Genomic DNA, 19,498 nt, shown 5'->3' on the forward strand with positions numbered 1-19,498 from the left:
CCGTTTGAAGCAGGTTGCTGGAATGTTTCTGCGCAGGAGAGTTCTAAGCGGTATATCTCAATACTTCATAATCCATACCAGAGAAATGGGATTGGATTGTGAAAGTTTTATCGTGGAGTGAAATGGACAAATTAACAAGAACTTTAAGAGACTGTGATCTGGAAGTGTTCAAAAAGGAGTGGAAGAAATTTAGAGGATATATAGAGAAAGAGTGGAATGTAAAAAGACATTGGACAATTTTTTAATAATAAGTATGAGAAAAGGGAGAAATTGAACTTTGATTGGTTAAGGGTACCTTTAAAACTGAACTCAAGTATATCCTTCGGCAGGAGTCTCGTAATGGAGGGAGGGGGGATTGGAAAATATCATATGGGTAAGGGATAGTAATGATATAATTAGATATTGTTACCATATGTTATCAATAAAATTGTTAAAACTGTCAATACTTCATAATCTTTCTACGCGTTTTCCGGATAAGCCCGCATTTCAGGAACCAAAGCCCTTCCTCAGGCTGGCATCATAAGAAGAGGAATATCCCCTTTCTGTTAACAACTTTCTTGTAGATGACTGGGGAAGGCAATGGCAAACCACCCTGTAAAAAAGTCTGCCGTGAAAACGTTGTGAAAGCAATGTCATCCCAGAGTCGGAAACGACTGGTGCTTGCACAGGGGACCTTTCCATTGCTTCATTTAATGAGGTCCTGATTGTGTTCTTCAAAGTGGCAGAGCTCAGCTGTTTCAGCATCTTAGGGATCACCTCTCCCTGGGTGTCCCAGAACCGAGTATGAAACTTTGGGGCTCCTATACACAGGACTGCGGCTTGCAATGTTGTAAAAAGGCTAAGTGACAGAGCCCCACCCCCCCTTTTCAGTTCTTGCAAAATTTTAAGAAAGAAAGAAAGAAAGAAAGAAAGAAAGAAAGAAAGAAAGAAAGAAAGAAAGAAAGAAAGAAAGAAAGAAAGAAAGAACACGACTAAAACCGCAACATGGTAGGGTATTTGCCCTCGACACCCAAGTCAATATTGGTGTGAAATATTCTGGGCGCAATCCAGTAAAAACTATGCATTAACTCCTGATTCAGACAGGAGAGGGTCCAGCATGATTTGGGATAGATTGTGCCCGTTGCATTAACACCCCAGTGGGACAGGCCACTGATGGACTCGCTGCCTGAAGAAACAGGGGTGAATTTTGGCAGGAGCAGCAATTTGAACCCAGAACCAGCATCACAGCTCAAAGGTGACTGCATTTGGAACCATCTATGCTATTCTTCATTTGCAGAAACAACTGACTGGAAAGATTCTTGATGACGGAGTGGACAAATTAACACATAGAATTCACTAATGCAGGAAGTGTGGTGGTGACTACAAGCACAGCCAGCTTCAAGAGGGAATGAGATAAGCATAAGGAGCAGAGATCTATCAGCGGCGATTAGCCCCAAGGGATAGATGGAACACTCTATCTAGGGCAGTGATGCTCTGTATTCTTGGTGCTTAGCGGGGAAGGCTTCTGGAGTTCTGGCTGTCCAACAAAGCCCATCACCCCCTAAGTAATTGGAAGGAAGTTTCTCCCAGTGTTCAGCTGATATCTGCCCTCCCATACAAAGCCCCACTGGTGGACCTCCTGATGGCACCTGGGGTTTTTTTGGCCACTGTGTGACACAGAGTGTTGGACTGGAAGGGCCACTGGCCTGATCCAACATGGCTTCTCTTGCGTTCTTAAATTTTTCAGACTAGTGTCCGCACCTGGGTCTTCCTGCTTCCAGAGACAGCTTCTAATCTGGAACCATCACAAGCAAACACATATTTAGATGTGGACCTCTTCAGGGGTCCTTGGTGTTTAAACAGCTGTTCAGAAGAATCAATCCGACGTACTATCCTTCCCACCAATGTTCTACAGCTACAGAGGGTATCCAATACAGGTGAGTAAGTACTATTGTTGTCCTGTTGGGATAATGTGCGCGGCAATGAAATAAAATAACCCAAGACCTGCAAATGCTTGCAGCTTGTCAGCATTGCTTTGAGAGCTATTGCAATCCTCCAGTTGAGAGCCAGTTTGGTGTAGTGGTTAAGTGGGCGGACTCTTCTCTGGGAGAACCGGGTTTGATTCCCCACTCCTCTACTTGCAGCTGCTGGAATGGCCTTGGGTCAGCCATAGCTCTGGCAGAGGCTGTCCTTGAAAGGGCAACTGTTGTGAGAGCCCTCTCAGCCCCACCCACCTCGCAGGGTGTCTGTTGTGGGGGAGGAAGGTAAAGGAGATTGTGAGCCGCTCTGAGACTCTTCGGAGTGGAGGGCGGGATATAAATCCAATATCTTCATCTACCTCACAGGGTGTCTGTTGTGGGGGAGGAAGATAAAGGAGATTGTGAGCCACTCTGAGACTCTTGAGATTTAGAGTGGAAGGCGGGATATAAATCCAATATCATCCTCATCTTCTTCTCCTTCCCCCCCTTACCTGGACTCCTAGCACAGTGGTGGTGGTGATAGGAAGTCTCAGCCAACTTATGGTAACCCCATAGGGTTTTCAAGGCAAGAGGTGTCCAGAGGTGGATGGCCAATGCCTGTCTCTGCACAGCAACCCTGGCCTTCCTTGGTGATCTCCCCTCCAAGTACCAACCGGGGCTGGCCCTGCTTACATCTCAAGATCAGTCTAGCCTGGGCCGTCCAGGTCAGGGCTCTAGCATAGCATCAGGGGGTAATTTCATCCCGACCAGATCTCTGCAGTTCAGTTTCATAATTAAGGTTTTTTTTTTCTGGGAGGTGGAAACCTCAGAGCTTCCTGACCCCCACCACTGCACCGGAAGCTTCAAGGCAAAAGGTGATTCCGCACCAGGAGAACAGAAAAGAGCGAGAGACCAAGGCTACCTTAAAAGCTAACAAAAATTGTAGCAAGGAGATGAGCTCCTGGACTCTTGCTCTTTTCTGCTGCTGCTGTTGTTGTTGTTCAGTCGCACAGTCGAGTCGGACTCTTTGTGACCCCACGGACCAAGTCATGCGAGGCCCTCCTGTCTTCCACCATCCTCCGAATTCTGCTCGAATTCGTGTTTGTTACATCAGTAACGCTGTCCAGCCATCTCATCTTTTGCCGTCCCCTTCTTCTTTTGCCTTGTCTTTCCCAGCATCAGGGCCTTCTCCAGGGAGTGCTCCCTTCTCATTGGGTGGCCAAAGTATTTGAGCTTCAGCTTCAGCATCTGACCTTCCAGGGAACAGTCTGGGTTGATTTCCCTTAGGACAGACTGATTTGATCTTCTTGAAGTCCAAGGAATTTTCTGCTGCTACAGAGAGACAAACATGGCTACCCATCTTGCTCCGCACCAGAACAGTGTGTGCTCGTAGCTGCTGACTCACACTCTGTGGAACCAATCCCCCCCTGTTAACCATGCAGTGCTGTCCATAGCTATCTGCTGGTCCGTCTGCAGCAAATAAGAACCACCTCCAGGCAGTCACTCAAGGGAACCCTCTTAAAGTGGAACAGAGTTGCCCCGTGGATTTTTCCTCCCTTTTCCTGCCACTACCGGGCAAAACATGCTGCACGTGCATGGGTGAACAGGGGGACTCATAAGAATATTTGTAGATGAACAAGGGTAGCATGTGGCCAGAAAGAGGACCCTACAGACTTCGAGGGATTTTCACAGGTATTGCATGAGGGGCACTGGCAACCAGCTACCTGGTCATGGTGATGGGATGTGCCGTCAAGTCATGGTTGACTTCTGGTGATCCTGTAGGGTTTTCAAAGCAAGAGGTGTTCAGGGGTGGTTTCCCATCCAAGGAGCACACATGGGGAGAGGGGACGCCTAGCTGTGCCCCTTAGGATCAGGTGGCGCCCTAGGCAGATGCCTACTTGGCTTACTCCCACGCACCGGCCATGGCCATTGCTTGCCTCTGAGTGGCAACCCTGGACTTCCTTAGTGGTCTCTCATCCAAGCACTAACCAGGGCAGACCCTTATTAGCTTTTGAAGTCAACAGAGACTGGGCTAGCCTGGGCCATCCAGGTGAGGTATGACTCATAAGAAGAAGAAGATATTGGATTTATATCCCGCCCTCCACTCCGAAGAGTCTCAGAGCGGCTCACGATCTCCTTTATCTTCCTCCCCCACAACAGACACCATGTGAGGTAGATGAAGATATTGGATTTATATCCCACCCTCCACTCCGAAGAGTCTCAGAGCGGCTCACAATCTCCTTTACCTTCCTCCCCCACAACAGACACCCTGTGAGGTAGATGAAGATATTGGATTTATATCCCACCCTCCACTCCGAAGAGTCTCAGAGCGGCTCACGATCTCCTTTATCTTCCTCCCCCACAACAGACACCCTGTGAGGTAGATGAAGACATTGGATTTATATCCCGCCCTCCACTCTGAAGAGTCTCAGAGCGGCTCACAATCTCCTTTCCCTTCCTCCCCCACAACAGACACCCTGTGAGGTGGGTGGGGCTGAAAGGGCTCTCCCAGCAGCTGCCCTTTCAAGGACAACCTCTGCCAGAGCTATGGCTAACCCAAGGCCATTCCAGCAGGTGCAAGTGGAGGAGAGGGGAATCAAACCCGGTTCTCCCAGATAAGAATCTGCACACTTAACTACTACACCAAACTGGCTCTCTAACCACTCTCAACACAAGGGGAAGGAAAGCCGCGGGGCGGTGGGGGGGAGGGTCTGTGCATGTGAAAGGCCCCAAATACAATCCCAGTTATCTCCCATGAAACCCAAGAAAGATCAACCACCGGTCTGATGTGGATTAACGTTTTACATGATCCCAAGACCCAGAGAAGCCTCATAATCCCTAACGCCTCAGTGGTGGATGGAGCTCCATGACTTGATGTAAGAGGGAGGGAAGGACTGGATAATGCCCAGACGACTGTTGGATGCAAGGCCTGAGACGAGAAAGCAGGGAGAAGTCAAAGGTGCTTTGAAATCCTTGCAATGCAAAGAACAGCATTTGCGTAGCTCCTGTTTCGGACTTGACTCGAAAGAAGCATGCCGGCTGGAACTTCGAAAAGCTTTCCATGTCAGAGTTGCGACATTTGAGAAAGACTCACCAGAGACAAAAAGGAATCATTATCGCCTGAGATGGAATTAGCCTCTTTTTAGGCTCTGGGCAGGCAACGCACCTGGTGTCGTTGCCATGCAGCCACCTGAGTGGGCCAAGCCAGGGCTGGAATTGTCAAATTAAGCTGATGCTCAGATTGGCGCATTGCTCTGTTGAAAGAGGATCCCCTATGAGCAACTCCCTTGGAGTCCTAAAGGTAAGAAATGCCTTGCCTTTCCCTCTGTGCTCTGTTGTGCTCCTGTCTTCCATCCAGATTGTAAGGTTACTGGCCCAGGGACCTGCCTTTTCTTTTCATTTCTTTCCACTTTTGCTACTTTCCCAAACATCCTGTTCATCGATGGTGCTAGCCAAGCAAGAGAGCAAAGATGAGGCAGCTCGCTTTTCATATGCATGGTAACATGTCAGGCTGTGTAGGAAAAACACCCTCCCTCTTGAGTGATTTTCTGGCACCTCGTGGAAAAACACTGGCTTGCTCATTTCCATTGTCCCTGCACTCAATTGCCCTTAATGACCATGTCATCTTGGCCATCCTGCTTGCTACAAGATGCCTCGAAAGATGGAATCACCAATTATGACTACTCCTGGAAGGAAGGACAATCAAGAATGGGGTGGGGCATGACACGGAGAAGTAGAAGCCAGGAGAAACAGCAGTCCCCCCAGAGAAGAAAAGTTATGCTGCGCAGCTCTGTTCAATTATATATAATGCTCACTGCACCAGAGATCTCTAGAGTAGCTTGGAGATCCTGCTAATGGGTTTCCTGGTGCCGCCCTTCCCGTTGGGGGTAAAACCCAGAGCGTCTTGAATGGAACCGAAACACCAGGCAGCTGTGGGCCACTCCCACAAGATGACTGGCCAGAGAAGTGCTGGGCTAAGCCTGGCCTGGAACACGATACCTGTGAACGATGCTCCCTCTAAGCTGTGGAGTCTTTCTGAGCAAACATTCCACTTTGTGAGCTACTGGAATGGAAGTTGTGAGCTGCTGCATAGATCAGCTTGCTCTAGAGCCACTTTTCCTGAGCTAAGACAAAAATGTGTGAGCCAGAGGCTAAAAAGCTGTGAGCTAGCTCACCCTAACTCAGCTTAGAGGGAGCAGTGCTTGTGAACCTGACTATCGACCTAGCCTTTGAACATATGACGCTGCCTTCTACTGAATCGGACCCTTGGCCAATCAAAGTCACTACTGTCCACTCAAACTGGCAGCGGCTCTCCAGGGTCTCAAGTTGAGGTTTTTCACGTCTACTTGCCTGGACCCTTTTTAGTTGGAGATGCTGGGGATTCAACCTGGGACGTTCTGCTTACCAAACAGATGCTCTACCACTGAGCCACCATCCCTTTCCTGTGTCTTGGGATCACCTTTCCCTTTGGCCAGGCAGAAATAAACCTTCCCCCTTTCTTGGACACAGAAAAAACAGGTTTCCTACCTGTAACTGATGATCTTCGAGTGGTCATCTGTGCAGTCACACTGATGGGATATAGGCGCCCGCGCCGATCTCGATCGGTATTCTTGAAAGCTGCGGATTTCCGCGCCCCAGGCCCAGTGCGCATGCGCAGAAGCCCCACCGCGCATGCTCACAGGGACCGGAGCGGACATCCCGCCAGTTCCTTCTGACCGCTGCGTAAGCCCTTATAGATGGACCGGCAGCGGAGGGGAAGGAGGGCGGGTAGTGTGACTGCACAGATGACCACTCAAAGATCATCAGTTACAGGTAGGAAACCTGTTTATCTTCTTCGTGGTCTCTGTGCATCACACTGATGGGAGATTAGCAAGCCAAAGTCCTACCTGGAGGAGGGTGCAACGGTCCATCAGCGAGAAACCTCTTGAAGCACCGCACGGCCCACTGATGAGCGTCTACGCCAGTTCAGGTCCAGCGCATAATGGTTGACAAACGTATGCGAGGAGGACCAAGTGGCAGCATCACAAATGTCTTTTAGTGGTATTCCTCTCATAAAGGCTGCCGAAGTAGCTAGGGCTCTCGTGGAATGAGCTCTAATCTGTCTTGGCAGAGGTTGCTTGTTCAACAAGTAGCACAGTTTTATAGTCTCGGTTATCCACTTAGAGATTCGCTGTGACGAAACTCTTACACCTTGCGATGTTGTGGAGTACGAGACAAAGAGTCTAGGGTCCCTTCGTCCAGGTCTTACTCTATGCAAGTAGAACGAAAGAGCCCTTTTTACATCCAGTGTATGGAGTCTCCTTTCCGAGTCTGTACTTGGATTAGGAAAGTATGTGGGTAGGCATATTTCTGCATTCAGGTGAAAAGCAGACGTTACTTTCGGAAGAAAGGTTACACCAGGACGTAAGCTCACTCCTTCCGTACTGGATTTCAAATATGGGTCATCGCAGCGCAGCGCTGCCAGTTCACCAACCCTGCGAGCAGAGGTAACGGCCACTAAGAAGGCTGTTTTCCAGGACAGTAATTGCAAGGAACATGTCGCCATGGGTTCGAAGGGTTTTCCTGTTAATGCCCGTAGTACCGCTGGGAGGTCCCAAGCAGGGGCTGGGACCCGCACCGCAGGGTACAACTTTGCCAAGCCCTTTAAGAACCGTTTAGTATCAGGGTGTGAGAACACAGAGTGGCCTTCAAGTTGCTCATGGTTAGCCGATATGGCCGCTAAGTACACTCTCACAGATGACACCGTTAGTCCCCTGTCAAGGAGTGAGAGCAGAAAGTCCAGTACTAGTGGGAGGCCTGCTGTCTTGGGTTCCCTGTTAGTTTTGCTCACAAATTGGATAAACCTTGTCCATTTATAGTCATATGATTTTCTAGTGGATGATTTTCTACTATTCAACATAACGTCCCGGGCTCTATCGGACAATGTCGTCACACCAGCCTCCATGCCGTGAGTTTCAAGTGAGGTACGTCGTGGTGAATCACTCGTCCCTCGTGTGACAGTAGAAGGTCTGGGCTCATCGGAAATTGGTGGAACATTCCGCGAGACAGCCTCAGTATCGGAGAGAACCACTGCTGTCTGGGCCACCACGGTGTGATGAGAATCCCCTTGGGGTGTTCGAGTTGAATCTTGTGAATCACCCTCGTAATTAGTGGGATCGGTGGAAAGAGGTACACATGCAAGCGAGTCCATGGGATCAGTAACCCATCTCCCAACGACAGAGGGTCTGCACCCCCTCTGCAGCAAAATTTGTCGCATTTTGCGGTGTTGCGTGTGGCGAAGACATCCACTTCCGGTGTGCCCCACTTCTGGAACACCGGTAGGAGGAACTCCCAATTGAGTTCCCACTCGTGGAGTGAGGCCCCTCCCCGACTGAGGTAATCTGCACAGGCATTCAAATTGCCCGGTAGGTGAGTGGCTACTAGGGTAGTGTTCGACTCTCTGCAGATTTCCCAAATCTTTAGCGCTAGAAGGCATAACTTCCTTGAGACTGTGCCGCCTTGTCTGTTTACATAAGATAGGGCTGTGGTGTTGTCTGTCAAGATCGCTACCGTTCTCCCCACAATCTGGTGTCTGAATGAGAGAATGGCATGATGTATGGCCAGCAGCTCTAGGAAATTGATGTGGCAGTGCAGAAGGCCCTGAGGCCGTCTGCCCCCCACACACATATCGTTCGCATGTGCTCCCCAGCCCCATAAGGATGCATCCGTCGTTATGGTGAATGTGGGAGTCTGCCTGTGAAATGGGGCTTCTTGGAGGAGGTTCTGCTTTTCCTGCCACCAGTATAGGGTCCAGATTACCGACGCCGGGACCGTCAGTTGGCGTGAGGGGAGGTCTGTCTGACAGTTGAACACGCGCAGAAACCATAACTGTAGCATTCGCATGTGGAATCTGGCGAATTTCAGTACTGCCGTGGTCGCTGCCATTAAGCCCAGGAGGCGTTGGACTTGGAACGCTGTGACTGTAGGGTTGACTAAGAACACATATATTAGGGATTGGATGTCCTCCGCTCTTTGTGCCGGGAGGAATGCCCTGCAAACTTGTGAGTCCAGAATGGCCCCTATGAATTGCACCCTCTGAGCGGGTTGCAGTGCCGATTTCTTTAGGTTGACCTGTAGGCCTAAGTTTCGCAGAAGGGTTAAGGTGACTTCTATGTGCTGTAGTAGTAGGGGTTTCGAACTCGCCACCAGCAGCCAATCGTCTATGTAAGGAAAGATAGTGATCCCTTGTAGACGTAGATGAGCTGCCACCACCACCATAGTCTTTGTAAAAACTCTCGGTGCCGTGGAGAGGCCAAAAGGCAAGGCTTTGTATTGGTAGTGGGAGTCTCCAACTGCAAACCTGAGGAACTTCCTGTAGTCGTGATGTATAGTTACATGAAAGTAGGCATCTTGCAGGTCCAGTGTGGCCATCCAATCCCCTTGGTTCAGTAGGGGTAGGATGTTTTGTAGGGAGACCATTCTGAATTTCTGGTTTGGTATGAAATGGTTCAGGCCTCGTAGGTCCATAATGGGCCGAAGGCCTCCATCTTTTTTGGGGATGGTGAAATATCGGGAGTAAAAACCTTGTCCAATCTGGTTGACTGGCACCCGTTCTATTGCATCTTTTTCGAGCAAGGATTGAACCTCCGTCTGTAGTGTGAGGGACACCCTGGTGTGGATGACGGTGGGAACTGTAGGGTTTTCTCTGAATTCTATTTGATAACCCATCCGGATTATCGACAAGACCCATTTGTCCGTAGTGATTGTGGACCATGCCTGGAAATATGGGAAAAGTCTGGTATGGTCCGGGTCCAAAGGGGAGGGGATAAAACAGGGGGAAGGGCAGTCAAAGACCCTGTTTGGACGGTCTATTCCCCTTTTGTCTGGATGACTGTGATGAAGTAGGTGAGTACTTCGTTTTGGGGTTGTACGGAGGTTTGGAGTAAGGTGTGGAGCCCTTGGGTCTCCATTGTTGTTCTGTAGGTTGCTTGGGGAACTGCTTCTTGTTCCACGGCTTGTTCCAGGAGCGTCTCCCTTGGGGCCTAGATGAGATGGGGACCCCCAAATTGCGTGATGTTTTAATACATTTATCCATCTCCTGCAGTATGGTATCGGTATTGGAGCTGAATAATCCGCTTCCATCGAATGGGAGATCTTCGATGCAGGATTGTGTATCCTGCTGGAGCGCCGTGGATCGCAACCAAGAGTGACGTCTTAAGGTGATCGCTGAGGTAAGTGTCTTTGCTGCAATGTCACCTGCGTGTTTGGCAGAATTGATTTGCTGTTTTGCTAATGCAATGCCTTCCTTTTGGATTTTCTTCATTGCCTGTTTGGTTTGTTCTGACAGGTCTGGTAGAGCCGACAATTGGTCCCATAGGGCATATTGATAACGGCCCATACACGCTCCATAGTTTGCAACTTTTACTCCTAACGAACCTGCTGTGTAAAACTTTCTGCCCAGGTTGTCTAGCTTCTTCCCTTCTATGTCTGGGGGAGAAGCATTTGTCTTTCTGGCCTTTGAGGACGACGCCACTACTACAGAGTTTGGTTTCGGGTGGGTAAATAAAAACTCTGCTGTGGATTCCTGGACTCGATACATATGGTCCAGCCTGCGGGAGCTTATTGGCGTTGAAGCTGGTTTGTCCCACGACGATTTTGTGGTGTGGAGCATGACCCTTGTAAGCGGTAAGGCGATGGCCGTCGAGGTGTCTAGCTGGACGACATCGAACACGTTGTCGATGACTACCGGCTCTGGTTGGACCGTCGGTAGCGACAGGGTGTGTGCCATCCGTCTAATTAGATCCCCATATGATTTCAGGTCCTCGGATGGGGATATGGGGAGCTCCTTGCCCACTTTACTTGATGGAGCCGGTTCCCCTAAGGAGGAGATGTCTTGGTCTTCCCGGGGAGAACCTTCCTCAAATCTGGGGGAGCCTTCTACAGAGCCCGAGTGCTCCGAGGAATGTTTGGGCATCTCTGGAGCCTTTGGTGACTCAGGGGTCTTCCGACTCTCCGAACTTCGCCGTCGTGGGGAAGTCTTTTGTGTCCTTGGCGGTGTCGTGTCAGGTGGTTTTGACACCGACGGAGTGTGCCTTGGCTTGTACGACGTCCGGGATCTTACTGATGCTTCAGACTGCTGGTCCCAATCTAGAGGTCTGGGTGTGAACCAGGGGAACATGGAGGGCATAGGGCACGACCCGTATAGGTATTGCCACTGCCGCTGATCCCATGACATTGGGGGCGGTGGTTTCCGAGGAGATCGATCTCTGATGCGGGATCTTTCCTCTGAATCTCGGGATCGATGTCGACCCCGGGGACTACGCCGAGGGCTGGTTGAGTAGTCGCGCCCGCTGTCTTCTCGAGGTGTAGTGGGTCGATCCTTTTTGGGGCTTCGGTTCCGCCGATGATCGGGGCTGACCTACGGGTCTCGGGCCGGTGTTCGGGGTTGAACAGTGTCCTCCACAATATGTATATCTGGTGGACTACCTTCTGCTCCCGATCGTTGCGATAGATCAAAGTCGCGGTCCGAGTCGGAAGAGATGGCGATTTGCGTCGACATCGATGCCAATACCGGGGGGCTTGAACGGCGGCGAGGGGAAGCGAATAGCTTCAACGGTGGTACTCTCGCTGCCGATTCCGATGGCGATGTCGGGAGCAAAGTCGCGAACGACCGATGCTTGTCCGACTTTTTCTTCTTCGCTTCCGGCTGAGGTCCCTTCTCCTCCCTTGGCCGTTTTGCAGGAGTGGAGGAGGCGGACCTCGATGCCGAGCCCGGTTTCGTGGGGCGATCGGCGTCGGGGGCGCTCTTGTCGGTGCCGAGCGACTCCGATGTTGACAGCTTGTGCTGCGCCGCCGACATCTTCTTAGGCGACAGAGCTTTCTCCATCAGTGCCGCCGCTAAACGTCCCGCGCGGTTTTTCTTCGTTTGGCGGGAAAACTTCGCGCAGTGAGCACACGCGTCAGGGATGTGTGTCTCTCCCAGGCAAAAAAGACAAAGAACGTGCCCGTCTGGGGGAGCGATTTTGCTACCGCAGTTCCTGCACCTTTTGAAAAATCCCCACCGCTTTTCCATGCGGGGGGGAGGGGGGGGAAGGCGGGAAGAGAGAGCTGAGGAGAAAGTCCCGAAAAAAAAAATTTTTCCTTTCCACCCCTTAGTCTTTAAAAAGACTGTTGTGTGGACTAAGCCAAATAAAATATCTGTTAAATCCAACAATAGCAACTTCCAAGAAAGGATTTCTACCGACCGTAGCGAGAGATCGACTGATCCAAGCGGCGGTCAGAAGAGAACTGGCGGGATGTCCGCTCCGGTCCCTGTGAGCATGCGCGGTGGGGCTTCTGCGCATGCGCACTGGGCCTGGGGCGCGGAAATCCGCAGCTTTCAAGAATACCGATCGAGATCGGCGCGGGCGCCTATATCCCATCAGTGTGATGCACAGAGACCACGAAGAAGATGCAACAGTGACGTCTTTTCCCAGAAGCAAATAGCCAATCCTGGCTTTCCTTTTACCACCCTTGAGAAGAGCCCAGGAAGATTGGCATTGGCTTTTGCAGGGAACACCCATTTGGAAGCAGCTGCCTTAGTGGCTGGAGGACGCCTCCCAATAATGAGCAGAAATTCCCAAAATTGGGTTATTGGCCCTGCCCCGCGAGAACCAATTAGTAGTGGCGCCCGCTACCCTTTCTCAAAACTCTAAAAGCTGGAGGATTCTGCTCCACAGTCACCAAGGATGAGTACCAAGGGAGAAGATATTTATAAGGACGGCTGAGCCGGAGTCACCAGGAAAGAGATCACAGCGATGCCCTTGAGCGACCCTTTTATTTTCAGTTAAACAAGGGAGCAGCCATTCACATCCATGAGGAAAGTGGTGCTGAGCTTGGACAGGACATGATTCCAACTGTCCCTGGCAAGAATCCCAGACCGCATCACACTGGCTGCTTACAGATGGGTTGCTTAAGGCAACCCAGAGACGCCTTAGAAACTGACTAGAAAAACCCATCCACATGCACGCATCTGCTGCCCGCCCTGTCCCGTACTCACCCCGCCCTCTGGCGTCCTCCGAGCGGCTCAAAAAGCTACTGCTTTCGAAGTGGTAGCAAATTTCTGAGCCGCCTGCCAGTCGCCTCTTCGGCTCCTGGATGCGGAAACGCGCAAGCGAGGTGGATTGGTGGTGTGAACCCGCCGATCCGCTCCAGGCGCTCACCGTCACCAGTATTCTTTTTTTAAAAAAAACTGCCCAGAGCGCATGAATGCATGTGCGCATATGCACGTGACCCCTGAAAACATAGGGAAAAGAAGAAACCCGAGCCAAGGGAACGGTGCGCTACAGCTGTCTGACCGCACCAAGCAGGCCTGGTGCTAGGGTTTCTGGTGCTCCGCACCGCACCCTGCACCGGCACCCCCAAAGCACGTGCAGCTCAATGACGTCACCAGATGTGACATCACCGGACCGTGCACACACTCAGCCCGGCTCTCTCCCTCTGGAGAGGGAGAGGGACTCCAACGTGGCAGCAGCGGGTGCTCGCTGCTATGCCCCCCGACTTCGCTGAGAACATAAGAACATAAGAGAAGCCATGTTAGATCAGGCCAATGGCCCATCCAGTCCAACACTCTGTGTCACATAAGAACATATGAGAAGCCATGTTGGATCAGGCCAATAGCCCATCCAGTCCAACACTCTGTGTCACATAAGAACATATGAGAAGCCATGTTGGATCAGGCCAATAGCCCATCCAGTCCAACACTCTGTGTCACATAAGAACATAAGAGAAGCCATGTTGGATCAGGCCAATGTCCCATCCAGTCCAACACTCTGTGTCACACAGTGGCAAAAAAATCTTATATATATATATATATATATATATACACACACACACACACACACACACTGTGGCTAATAGCCACTGATGGACCTCTGCTCCATATTTTTATCTAAACCCCTCTTGAAGGTGGCCATGCTTGTGGCCGCCACCACCTCCTGTGGCAGTGAATTCCACATGTTAATCACCCTTTGGGTGAAGAAGGACTTCCTTTTATCCGTTCTAACCTGTCTGCTCAGCAATTTCATCGAATGCCCACGAGTTCTTGTATTGGGAGAAAGGGAGAAAAGTACTTCTTTCTCTACTTTCTCCATCCCATGCATGAGGCTTCGCAAGCTTCGGCAAGGTCCGGATAGCAGTAGGCGCGCTTAGAGCTGGCCTCTGAGCGCACTCGCCGTTACACCCCTTCCCTCCAACTTCGCTGAGGCTTCCCGAGGCTCGGGAAGCCTCAGCAAGGTCGGGAAGGCAGTGGGCGCAGTGTGTGAGGAGGGGGGCGCCTCATGGCAACCCTAGGTCAGGTGGCACCCCAGGCGGCCACCTACTTGGCCTACTCCCACGAGCTGGCTCTGAGCCAAGGTGCCCTGCAGGCGTGATAGGGACACCTTGAGCTGGAGCATGTGGATGGTTTAGGATGCTTCTTTTTTGAGCCTGCTTAACTTGGGACCCCTCCCATTCACCTCAAACTGCTCGTCTGTAAGCAGCCACTGTGTCTCTCTGTCAAGCATCGATATTTCTCAATAACCAGTCTTTTGTTGTTAAATCAAAAGTTGCTTTATTGTAGAAACTCAAGAAGCTTTACCAAGGACAGAATCCTTGGAAGTCATGGCGTATACATGGTTTCATAGTTACTATATAGGATTACTTCAAAGGATAGTATACAGATGCAATTTGAGTCACGGGTTCAAAGGTTACTACATAGTATCTCTTTTATTACTAAGGAATTTAGGCTATTAAAAACATCTCCCTTTCTCACATTTCTCCAAGACTTGATAAGAACTGTCTGTGTGAATCTGGGGGAGAGGCACCTCACAGCTTTACCAGACAGACTGTAGCGTAAACATCCTTGGGCTAGATAGATTTACTGCTTGCCCAAGCGTTGTAAAAAGGAGGGGGGCGGTGGATACTAGTGGCCTGTTCTCTGTCTAAGAAACCATCACGGCACTTAAAAATATGCATGTTTGACACACTCTGCGCAGAACATACCGAGATGCATCAGGCACACTCACACATACACTCTGCAGAACCTTGAAATATGTCAGCACACTCACTGCTCATTCCCCACCTTCCGTATTGAATTGGCTCTTCTACTCATAAAGACAGATGTTAAGAAAATGAACAAAGATCTGAACGGAACACAGATCTGAATGGACCATGAGTCTTTTTTCTCCTCCCTGCCCCACCCCAGGGCTTATTTTCTCCTGCAGATTTGTACCTACCCTGAAGAAAGGCAGTAGTACGACCTACCTGGCCATCCGTCGTCAAGATAGGGCTTAATGAGTTCTCCGAGTTTTGTCTCGTTGGCTACAGCTTCCTTTAGCAATTGCCCGCAGCAAACTGAGAGGAGGGGAGGAACAAAAAGAGGCAAGGTTAATTTTTAAAAAGGAAGCAAGAAAGAGGAAAGGGAGGGAGGCTGAAGAGAGCAAAGGAGCTGCATATTGGAAAAAGGTCACTGAATAAAATAAAAGGTGTGGGGTTTGAGTCGGCTGCTCCTTCTCGCACGCCACCACCTCCTCCTCCTCCTCTTCCGCTCTTTTGGTGGAGCCAAGCAACAACAGGAAAGAATACAGAATAAAAAGGAATACATTCAACCAGGAACATGACTTTTTTTTTTTCTAAAAAAGAGCAGAAAGAAACATACTAATCAAAATACGGGCTAGAAATAATAAGTCGAGGCAAAGGCGTCAGATTTCTCACTTTTCATAAACTTATAATTACTGCATAGAAGTTACAGCGTCAGAAATTGTTGTTGGTCTTCTATTTGCAGAAAGTTGTCCAAAGTAATGTTTAGCATTCACGCCAGAATCCTAATAGCTGGAAGGACCCAAAAGCTCCTCTAGTCTATCCCACTGCTCACGGCAAAAACTTCTGCTCATCAACCACTCCACCCTCCACACAGGGGAACCAGACAGTCCACCCCACAGAGGCAGAGAACAGGGGCAGTTCAGAAAAGCATCAAGAGCTCCAAGTTCAAGAAACTAGAACAACTTCAGGAAGATTTCAATTAGCCCGAGAAGAGGTCACAAGATCATCTAATATATTCAACGCTGCCAGCTCATTTTTTCTTTTGGTCTGCTGAAGTCTCTTTGTAACCTCTTTGATAGGACACTTCCAGGGCTTTTTTGTAGCAGGAACTCCTTTGCATATTAGGCTACACACCCCTGATGTAGCCAATCCTCCAAAAATTTACAGGGCTCTTCTTACAGGGTCTACTGTAAGCTCCAGGAGTATTGGCTACATCAGGTGTGTGTGGCCTAATATATAAAGGAGTTCCTGCTACAAAAAAAGCCCTGGACACTTCTCCACTCCTCAGAGCACCAGACCCTGTCTACCCCCTCCCCCACCTGCACACCCACTTGGGCTCTTCTGCCTTGCTGACTGAGGTCCCAAGTGGACAGACTCAGGGGTACCAGGCCACAAGCCATGCCAAGCAGGCTATTAAGAGAGGAGTGAGACAAATGTGAATTGCTAAGCCACGCCCTCTTTCAGTAGGGTTGCCAGGTCACTGGCCATTGGTAGGGGATGGGGGGGGGGTAGTGTCACCAGCTCCAGGTTGGGAAACTCCTGGAGATTTGGGGGTGGACCCAGGGGAGAACAGGGACCTCCACAGGACACAATGCCAGTGTCTACCCTCCAAAGGAATTCTCTAGTCTGGAGATGAACTGTGATTCTGGGGAATCACCCCCTATAGGTACTATCTTAGTATCCCACATTATTGCAGAGCTTTTTTGCTTGCAAGACTGAACATTATTCCTACAATGGTTTTGCAAGTCAGATTTTTGAATAGGCATGACACTGATAGAATCTGCCTTTGTGACCTTAACAAGAGTGATACATCTCTCTGCATGCTCTGCTGGAATGCAGATTTTTTTTAGATTATGAGGGATTACTATATTCAACCAATCATCCCCTCATACTCCGGAAACCCTGGCTCTTTTGCTCAGCGATAAGGATCCTAAGAACACTCTAGCAATTGCAAAATTTGTCTCAGTCCTTTTAAGCCCTTGCATCAAGAAAGGAAAGGAAAGGAAAGGAAAGGAAAGGAAAGGAAAGGAAAGGAAAGGAAAGGAAAGGAAAGGAAAGGAAAGGAAAGGAAAGGAAAGGAAAGGAAAGGAAAGGAAAGGAAAGGAAAGGAAAGGAAAGGGAAGAGGAAGAGGAAGAGGAAGAGGAAGAGGAAGGGAAGAGGAAGAGGAAGAGGAAGAGGAAGAGGAAGGAAGGGTCTTCTTCTGTGGCTCAAGATTTGTGAATCAATGAGCTTCTAAGGGTACAAAAGGAAAGGAAAAAGAATTCCGGGGAATCCCCAGGTGCCAACTTTCAGTCATTTATTCTTTACAAAAAGACTCAGAGAAATTCCTTCCTGGTTCATACAGAATTCTCTGTTAAGAGCTTAAGAAGCAGAAGTTCCCTTGGAGTCTAACCCATGAAGAATGATGACTATCTGTATATTGTCCAAGATGGTCTAAGACAGGGGTGCCCAACTCATTTGTTATGAGGGCCGGATCCGACATAAATGAGACCTTGTTGGGCTGGGCCATGTGTGTCATAAAATGCAATGCCAGGAAGCAGAGATATAAACTTTATAAAGAATACAGACAAACACAATTAAAGATTTTGTAACTCTCCCGTGTGATCGAGGGAACTGGGCAAAGGAAGCTCTCCCTCCCTTCCCCCCCAGGGAATGAGGAGGGGGTGGAGCTTCAGCCAGTAGAATGAAAAGAGGCTTGGCTCAGTAGCTCTGCTTGATTGAGAGAGCCTGGAAAAACGAGCTCTCCCTCCTCCCCTTCTTCCCCAAGGGAGGGGCCTCAGCCAATAGACAAAGTAGAGGCTTTGCTCTGTAGCTCCTGTGTGATTGAGCAAGCCTGGCAAAGCAAGCTGTGATGCAGAAGGAAGCAAGAGAGAGAAGGAAGCAGACAACAGTGAGTTCCTCGGAGGCCTGATAGGAACCCTCCAGGGGCCTGATTCCACCCCCGAGCCACACGTTTAACACCCCTGGTCTAAGATGGTAAATTCTTGTTGCTTTAGTTTTTTTGCCACATGATTTTGCTTTTCACTTCAGGAAACAAAATAGCTGCAACAAAGGAGAAACAGGAAAAGACAGAAAATATAAATAATCAAGGGGGGCACATTTCCTGAGAACTTACCATTGATGATACCGTATTTATGAGAGAGTAATGCTGCCTGAAGACTTTTCCCACAGCCTGGAGGCCCACAAAGGATAATCCGAGGAGAAAACGGGGCAGGTGTTCGAGGTGGAGCTCGGACATGGGTCAGAACTGGAAAAGAGAGAGAGAGCGGCGGTAGGATGGTAGAATTTGAGACTATCAAAAGGAAATAGCAGGAGAAGGAAGCAATGTTCCCTCTCAGCTGAGTTAGTGTGAACTACCTCACAGGTTTTTAGTCTCCGGCTCACACATTTTTGTCTTAGATCAGGGAAAATGGCCCCAGAGCAAACTGATTTCTGCTTAGCTCACAACTTTAATGCCAGGAGCTCATAAAGCAGAATTTTAGCTCACAAAACTCCACAGCTTAAAAGGGGATGTTGGACGGGAGGTAAAAACCCTCATGCACAGACACATCCTCTGGAGGATCCTGGACTTTGGTGTGTTGCGGTGCAATCCGAAGCAGAGTTATGCCTTTCTAAACCCACTGAAGTCAGTGAGTTTAGAAGAAGAAGACCGTAGATTTATACCCCACCCTTCTCTCTGAATCAGAGCGGCTTACAATCTCCTTTATCTTTTTGCCTCACAACAGACACCCTGTAAGGTAGGTGGGGCTGAGAGAGCTCTCCCAGAAGCTGCCCTTTCAAGGACAACTCTGGCGAGAGCTATGTATGACCCAAGGCCATTCCACCAGCTGCAAGAGGAAGAGTAGGGAATCAAATCTAGTTCTCCCTAATGAGTCCAGACAGGGTGTGACTCTGGTTAGGATGACACCACCAGCGGGCATTTCAAACCTTCTGGTCCATTTGGCTATTACATCATGGGGAGGGACGGTGGCTCAGTGGTAGAGCATCTGCTTGGGAAGCAGAAGGTCCCAGGTTCAATCCCTGGCATCTCCAAAAAAAGGGTGCAGGCAAATAGGTGTGAAAAGCCTCAGCTTGAGACCCTGGAGAGCCGCTGCCAGTCTGAGTAGACAATACTGACTTTGATGGACCCAGGGTCTGATTCAGTAGAAGGCAGCTTCATATGTTCATGTTCATATGTTCCCTTTTTGTTCTGAATGGGCAACTACAAATACACATCGAGCACTGGATTGTAGGCTCTGGAACACAGATCAGGCAGCTGTTCTGGATTCATACAGAAGGTGTGGTTTTGTGTTGAGAGCTTGAGAAGCTGGTGCGAGATGGGTGGGGGGCATTACTGAGCAGCAACGGGATAGAGAGAATAGGGAAGCTGCCCTCTGCTAGAGCCACAGAGAGAGAGAAGGAGAGAGAGAGAGTCAAGTGGCAATGCTTTTCAAAAAAACGGACTTTGGCATGGGGCTTGGCTCACTTGTGTGAGTTGTCTGAGCAGAAGGCTCTGTGATGTGTGCTCCTATTGATGGTCTAT

General features: G+C 49.6%; 1 protein-coding gene across 1 annotated transcript in view; it reads right to left on the minus strand.

Annotated features, from left to right (window-relative positions):
* AK8 (adenylate kinase 8) overlaps nucleotides 1-19,498 on the minus strand; it is a 229,179-nt gene that overhangs the window by 116,561 nt on the left and 93,120 nt on the right. Inside the window, exons 9-10 of the mRNA XM_060250639.1 lie at nucleotides 18,092-18,223; nucleotides 15,198-15,287 (exon numbers count right to left, since the gene is read on the minus strand). Coding sequence (XP_060106622.1) covers nucleotides 15,198-15,287; nucleotides 18,092-18,223 — 222 coding nt within the window. The remainder of the gene's footprint in view (nucleotides 1-15,197; nucleotides 15,288-18,091; nucleotides 18,224-19,498) is intronic.

Source organism: Heteronotia binoei, chromosome 12, assembly GCF_032191835.1.
Source record: "Heteronotia binoei isolate CCM8104 ecotype False Entrance Well chromosome 12, APGP_CSIRO_Hbin_v1, whole genome shotgun sequence".
Classification (NCBI taxonomy): domain Eukaryota; kingdom Metazoa; phylum Chordata; class Lepidosauria; order Squamata; family Gekkonidae; genus Heteronotia; species Heteronotia binoei.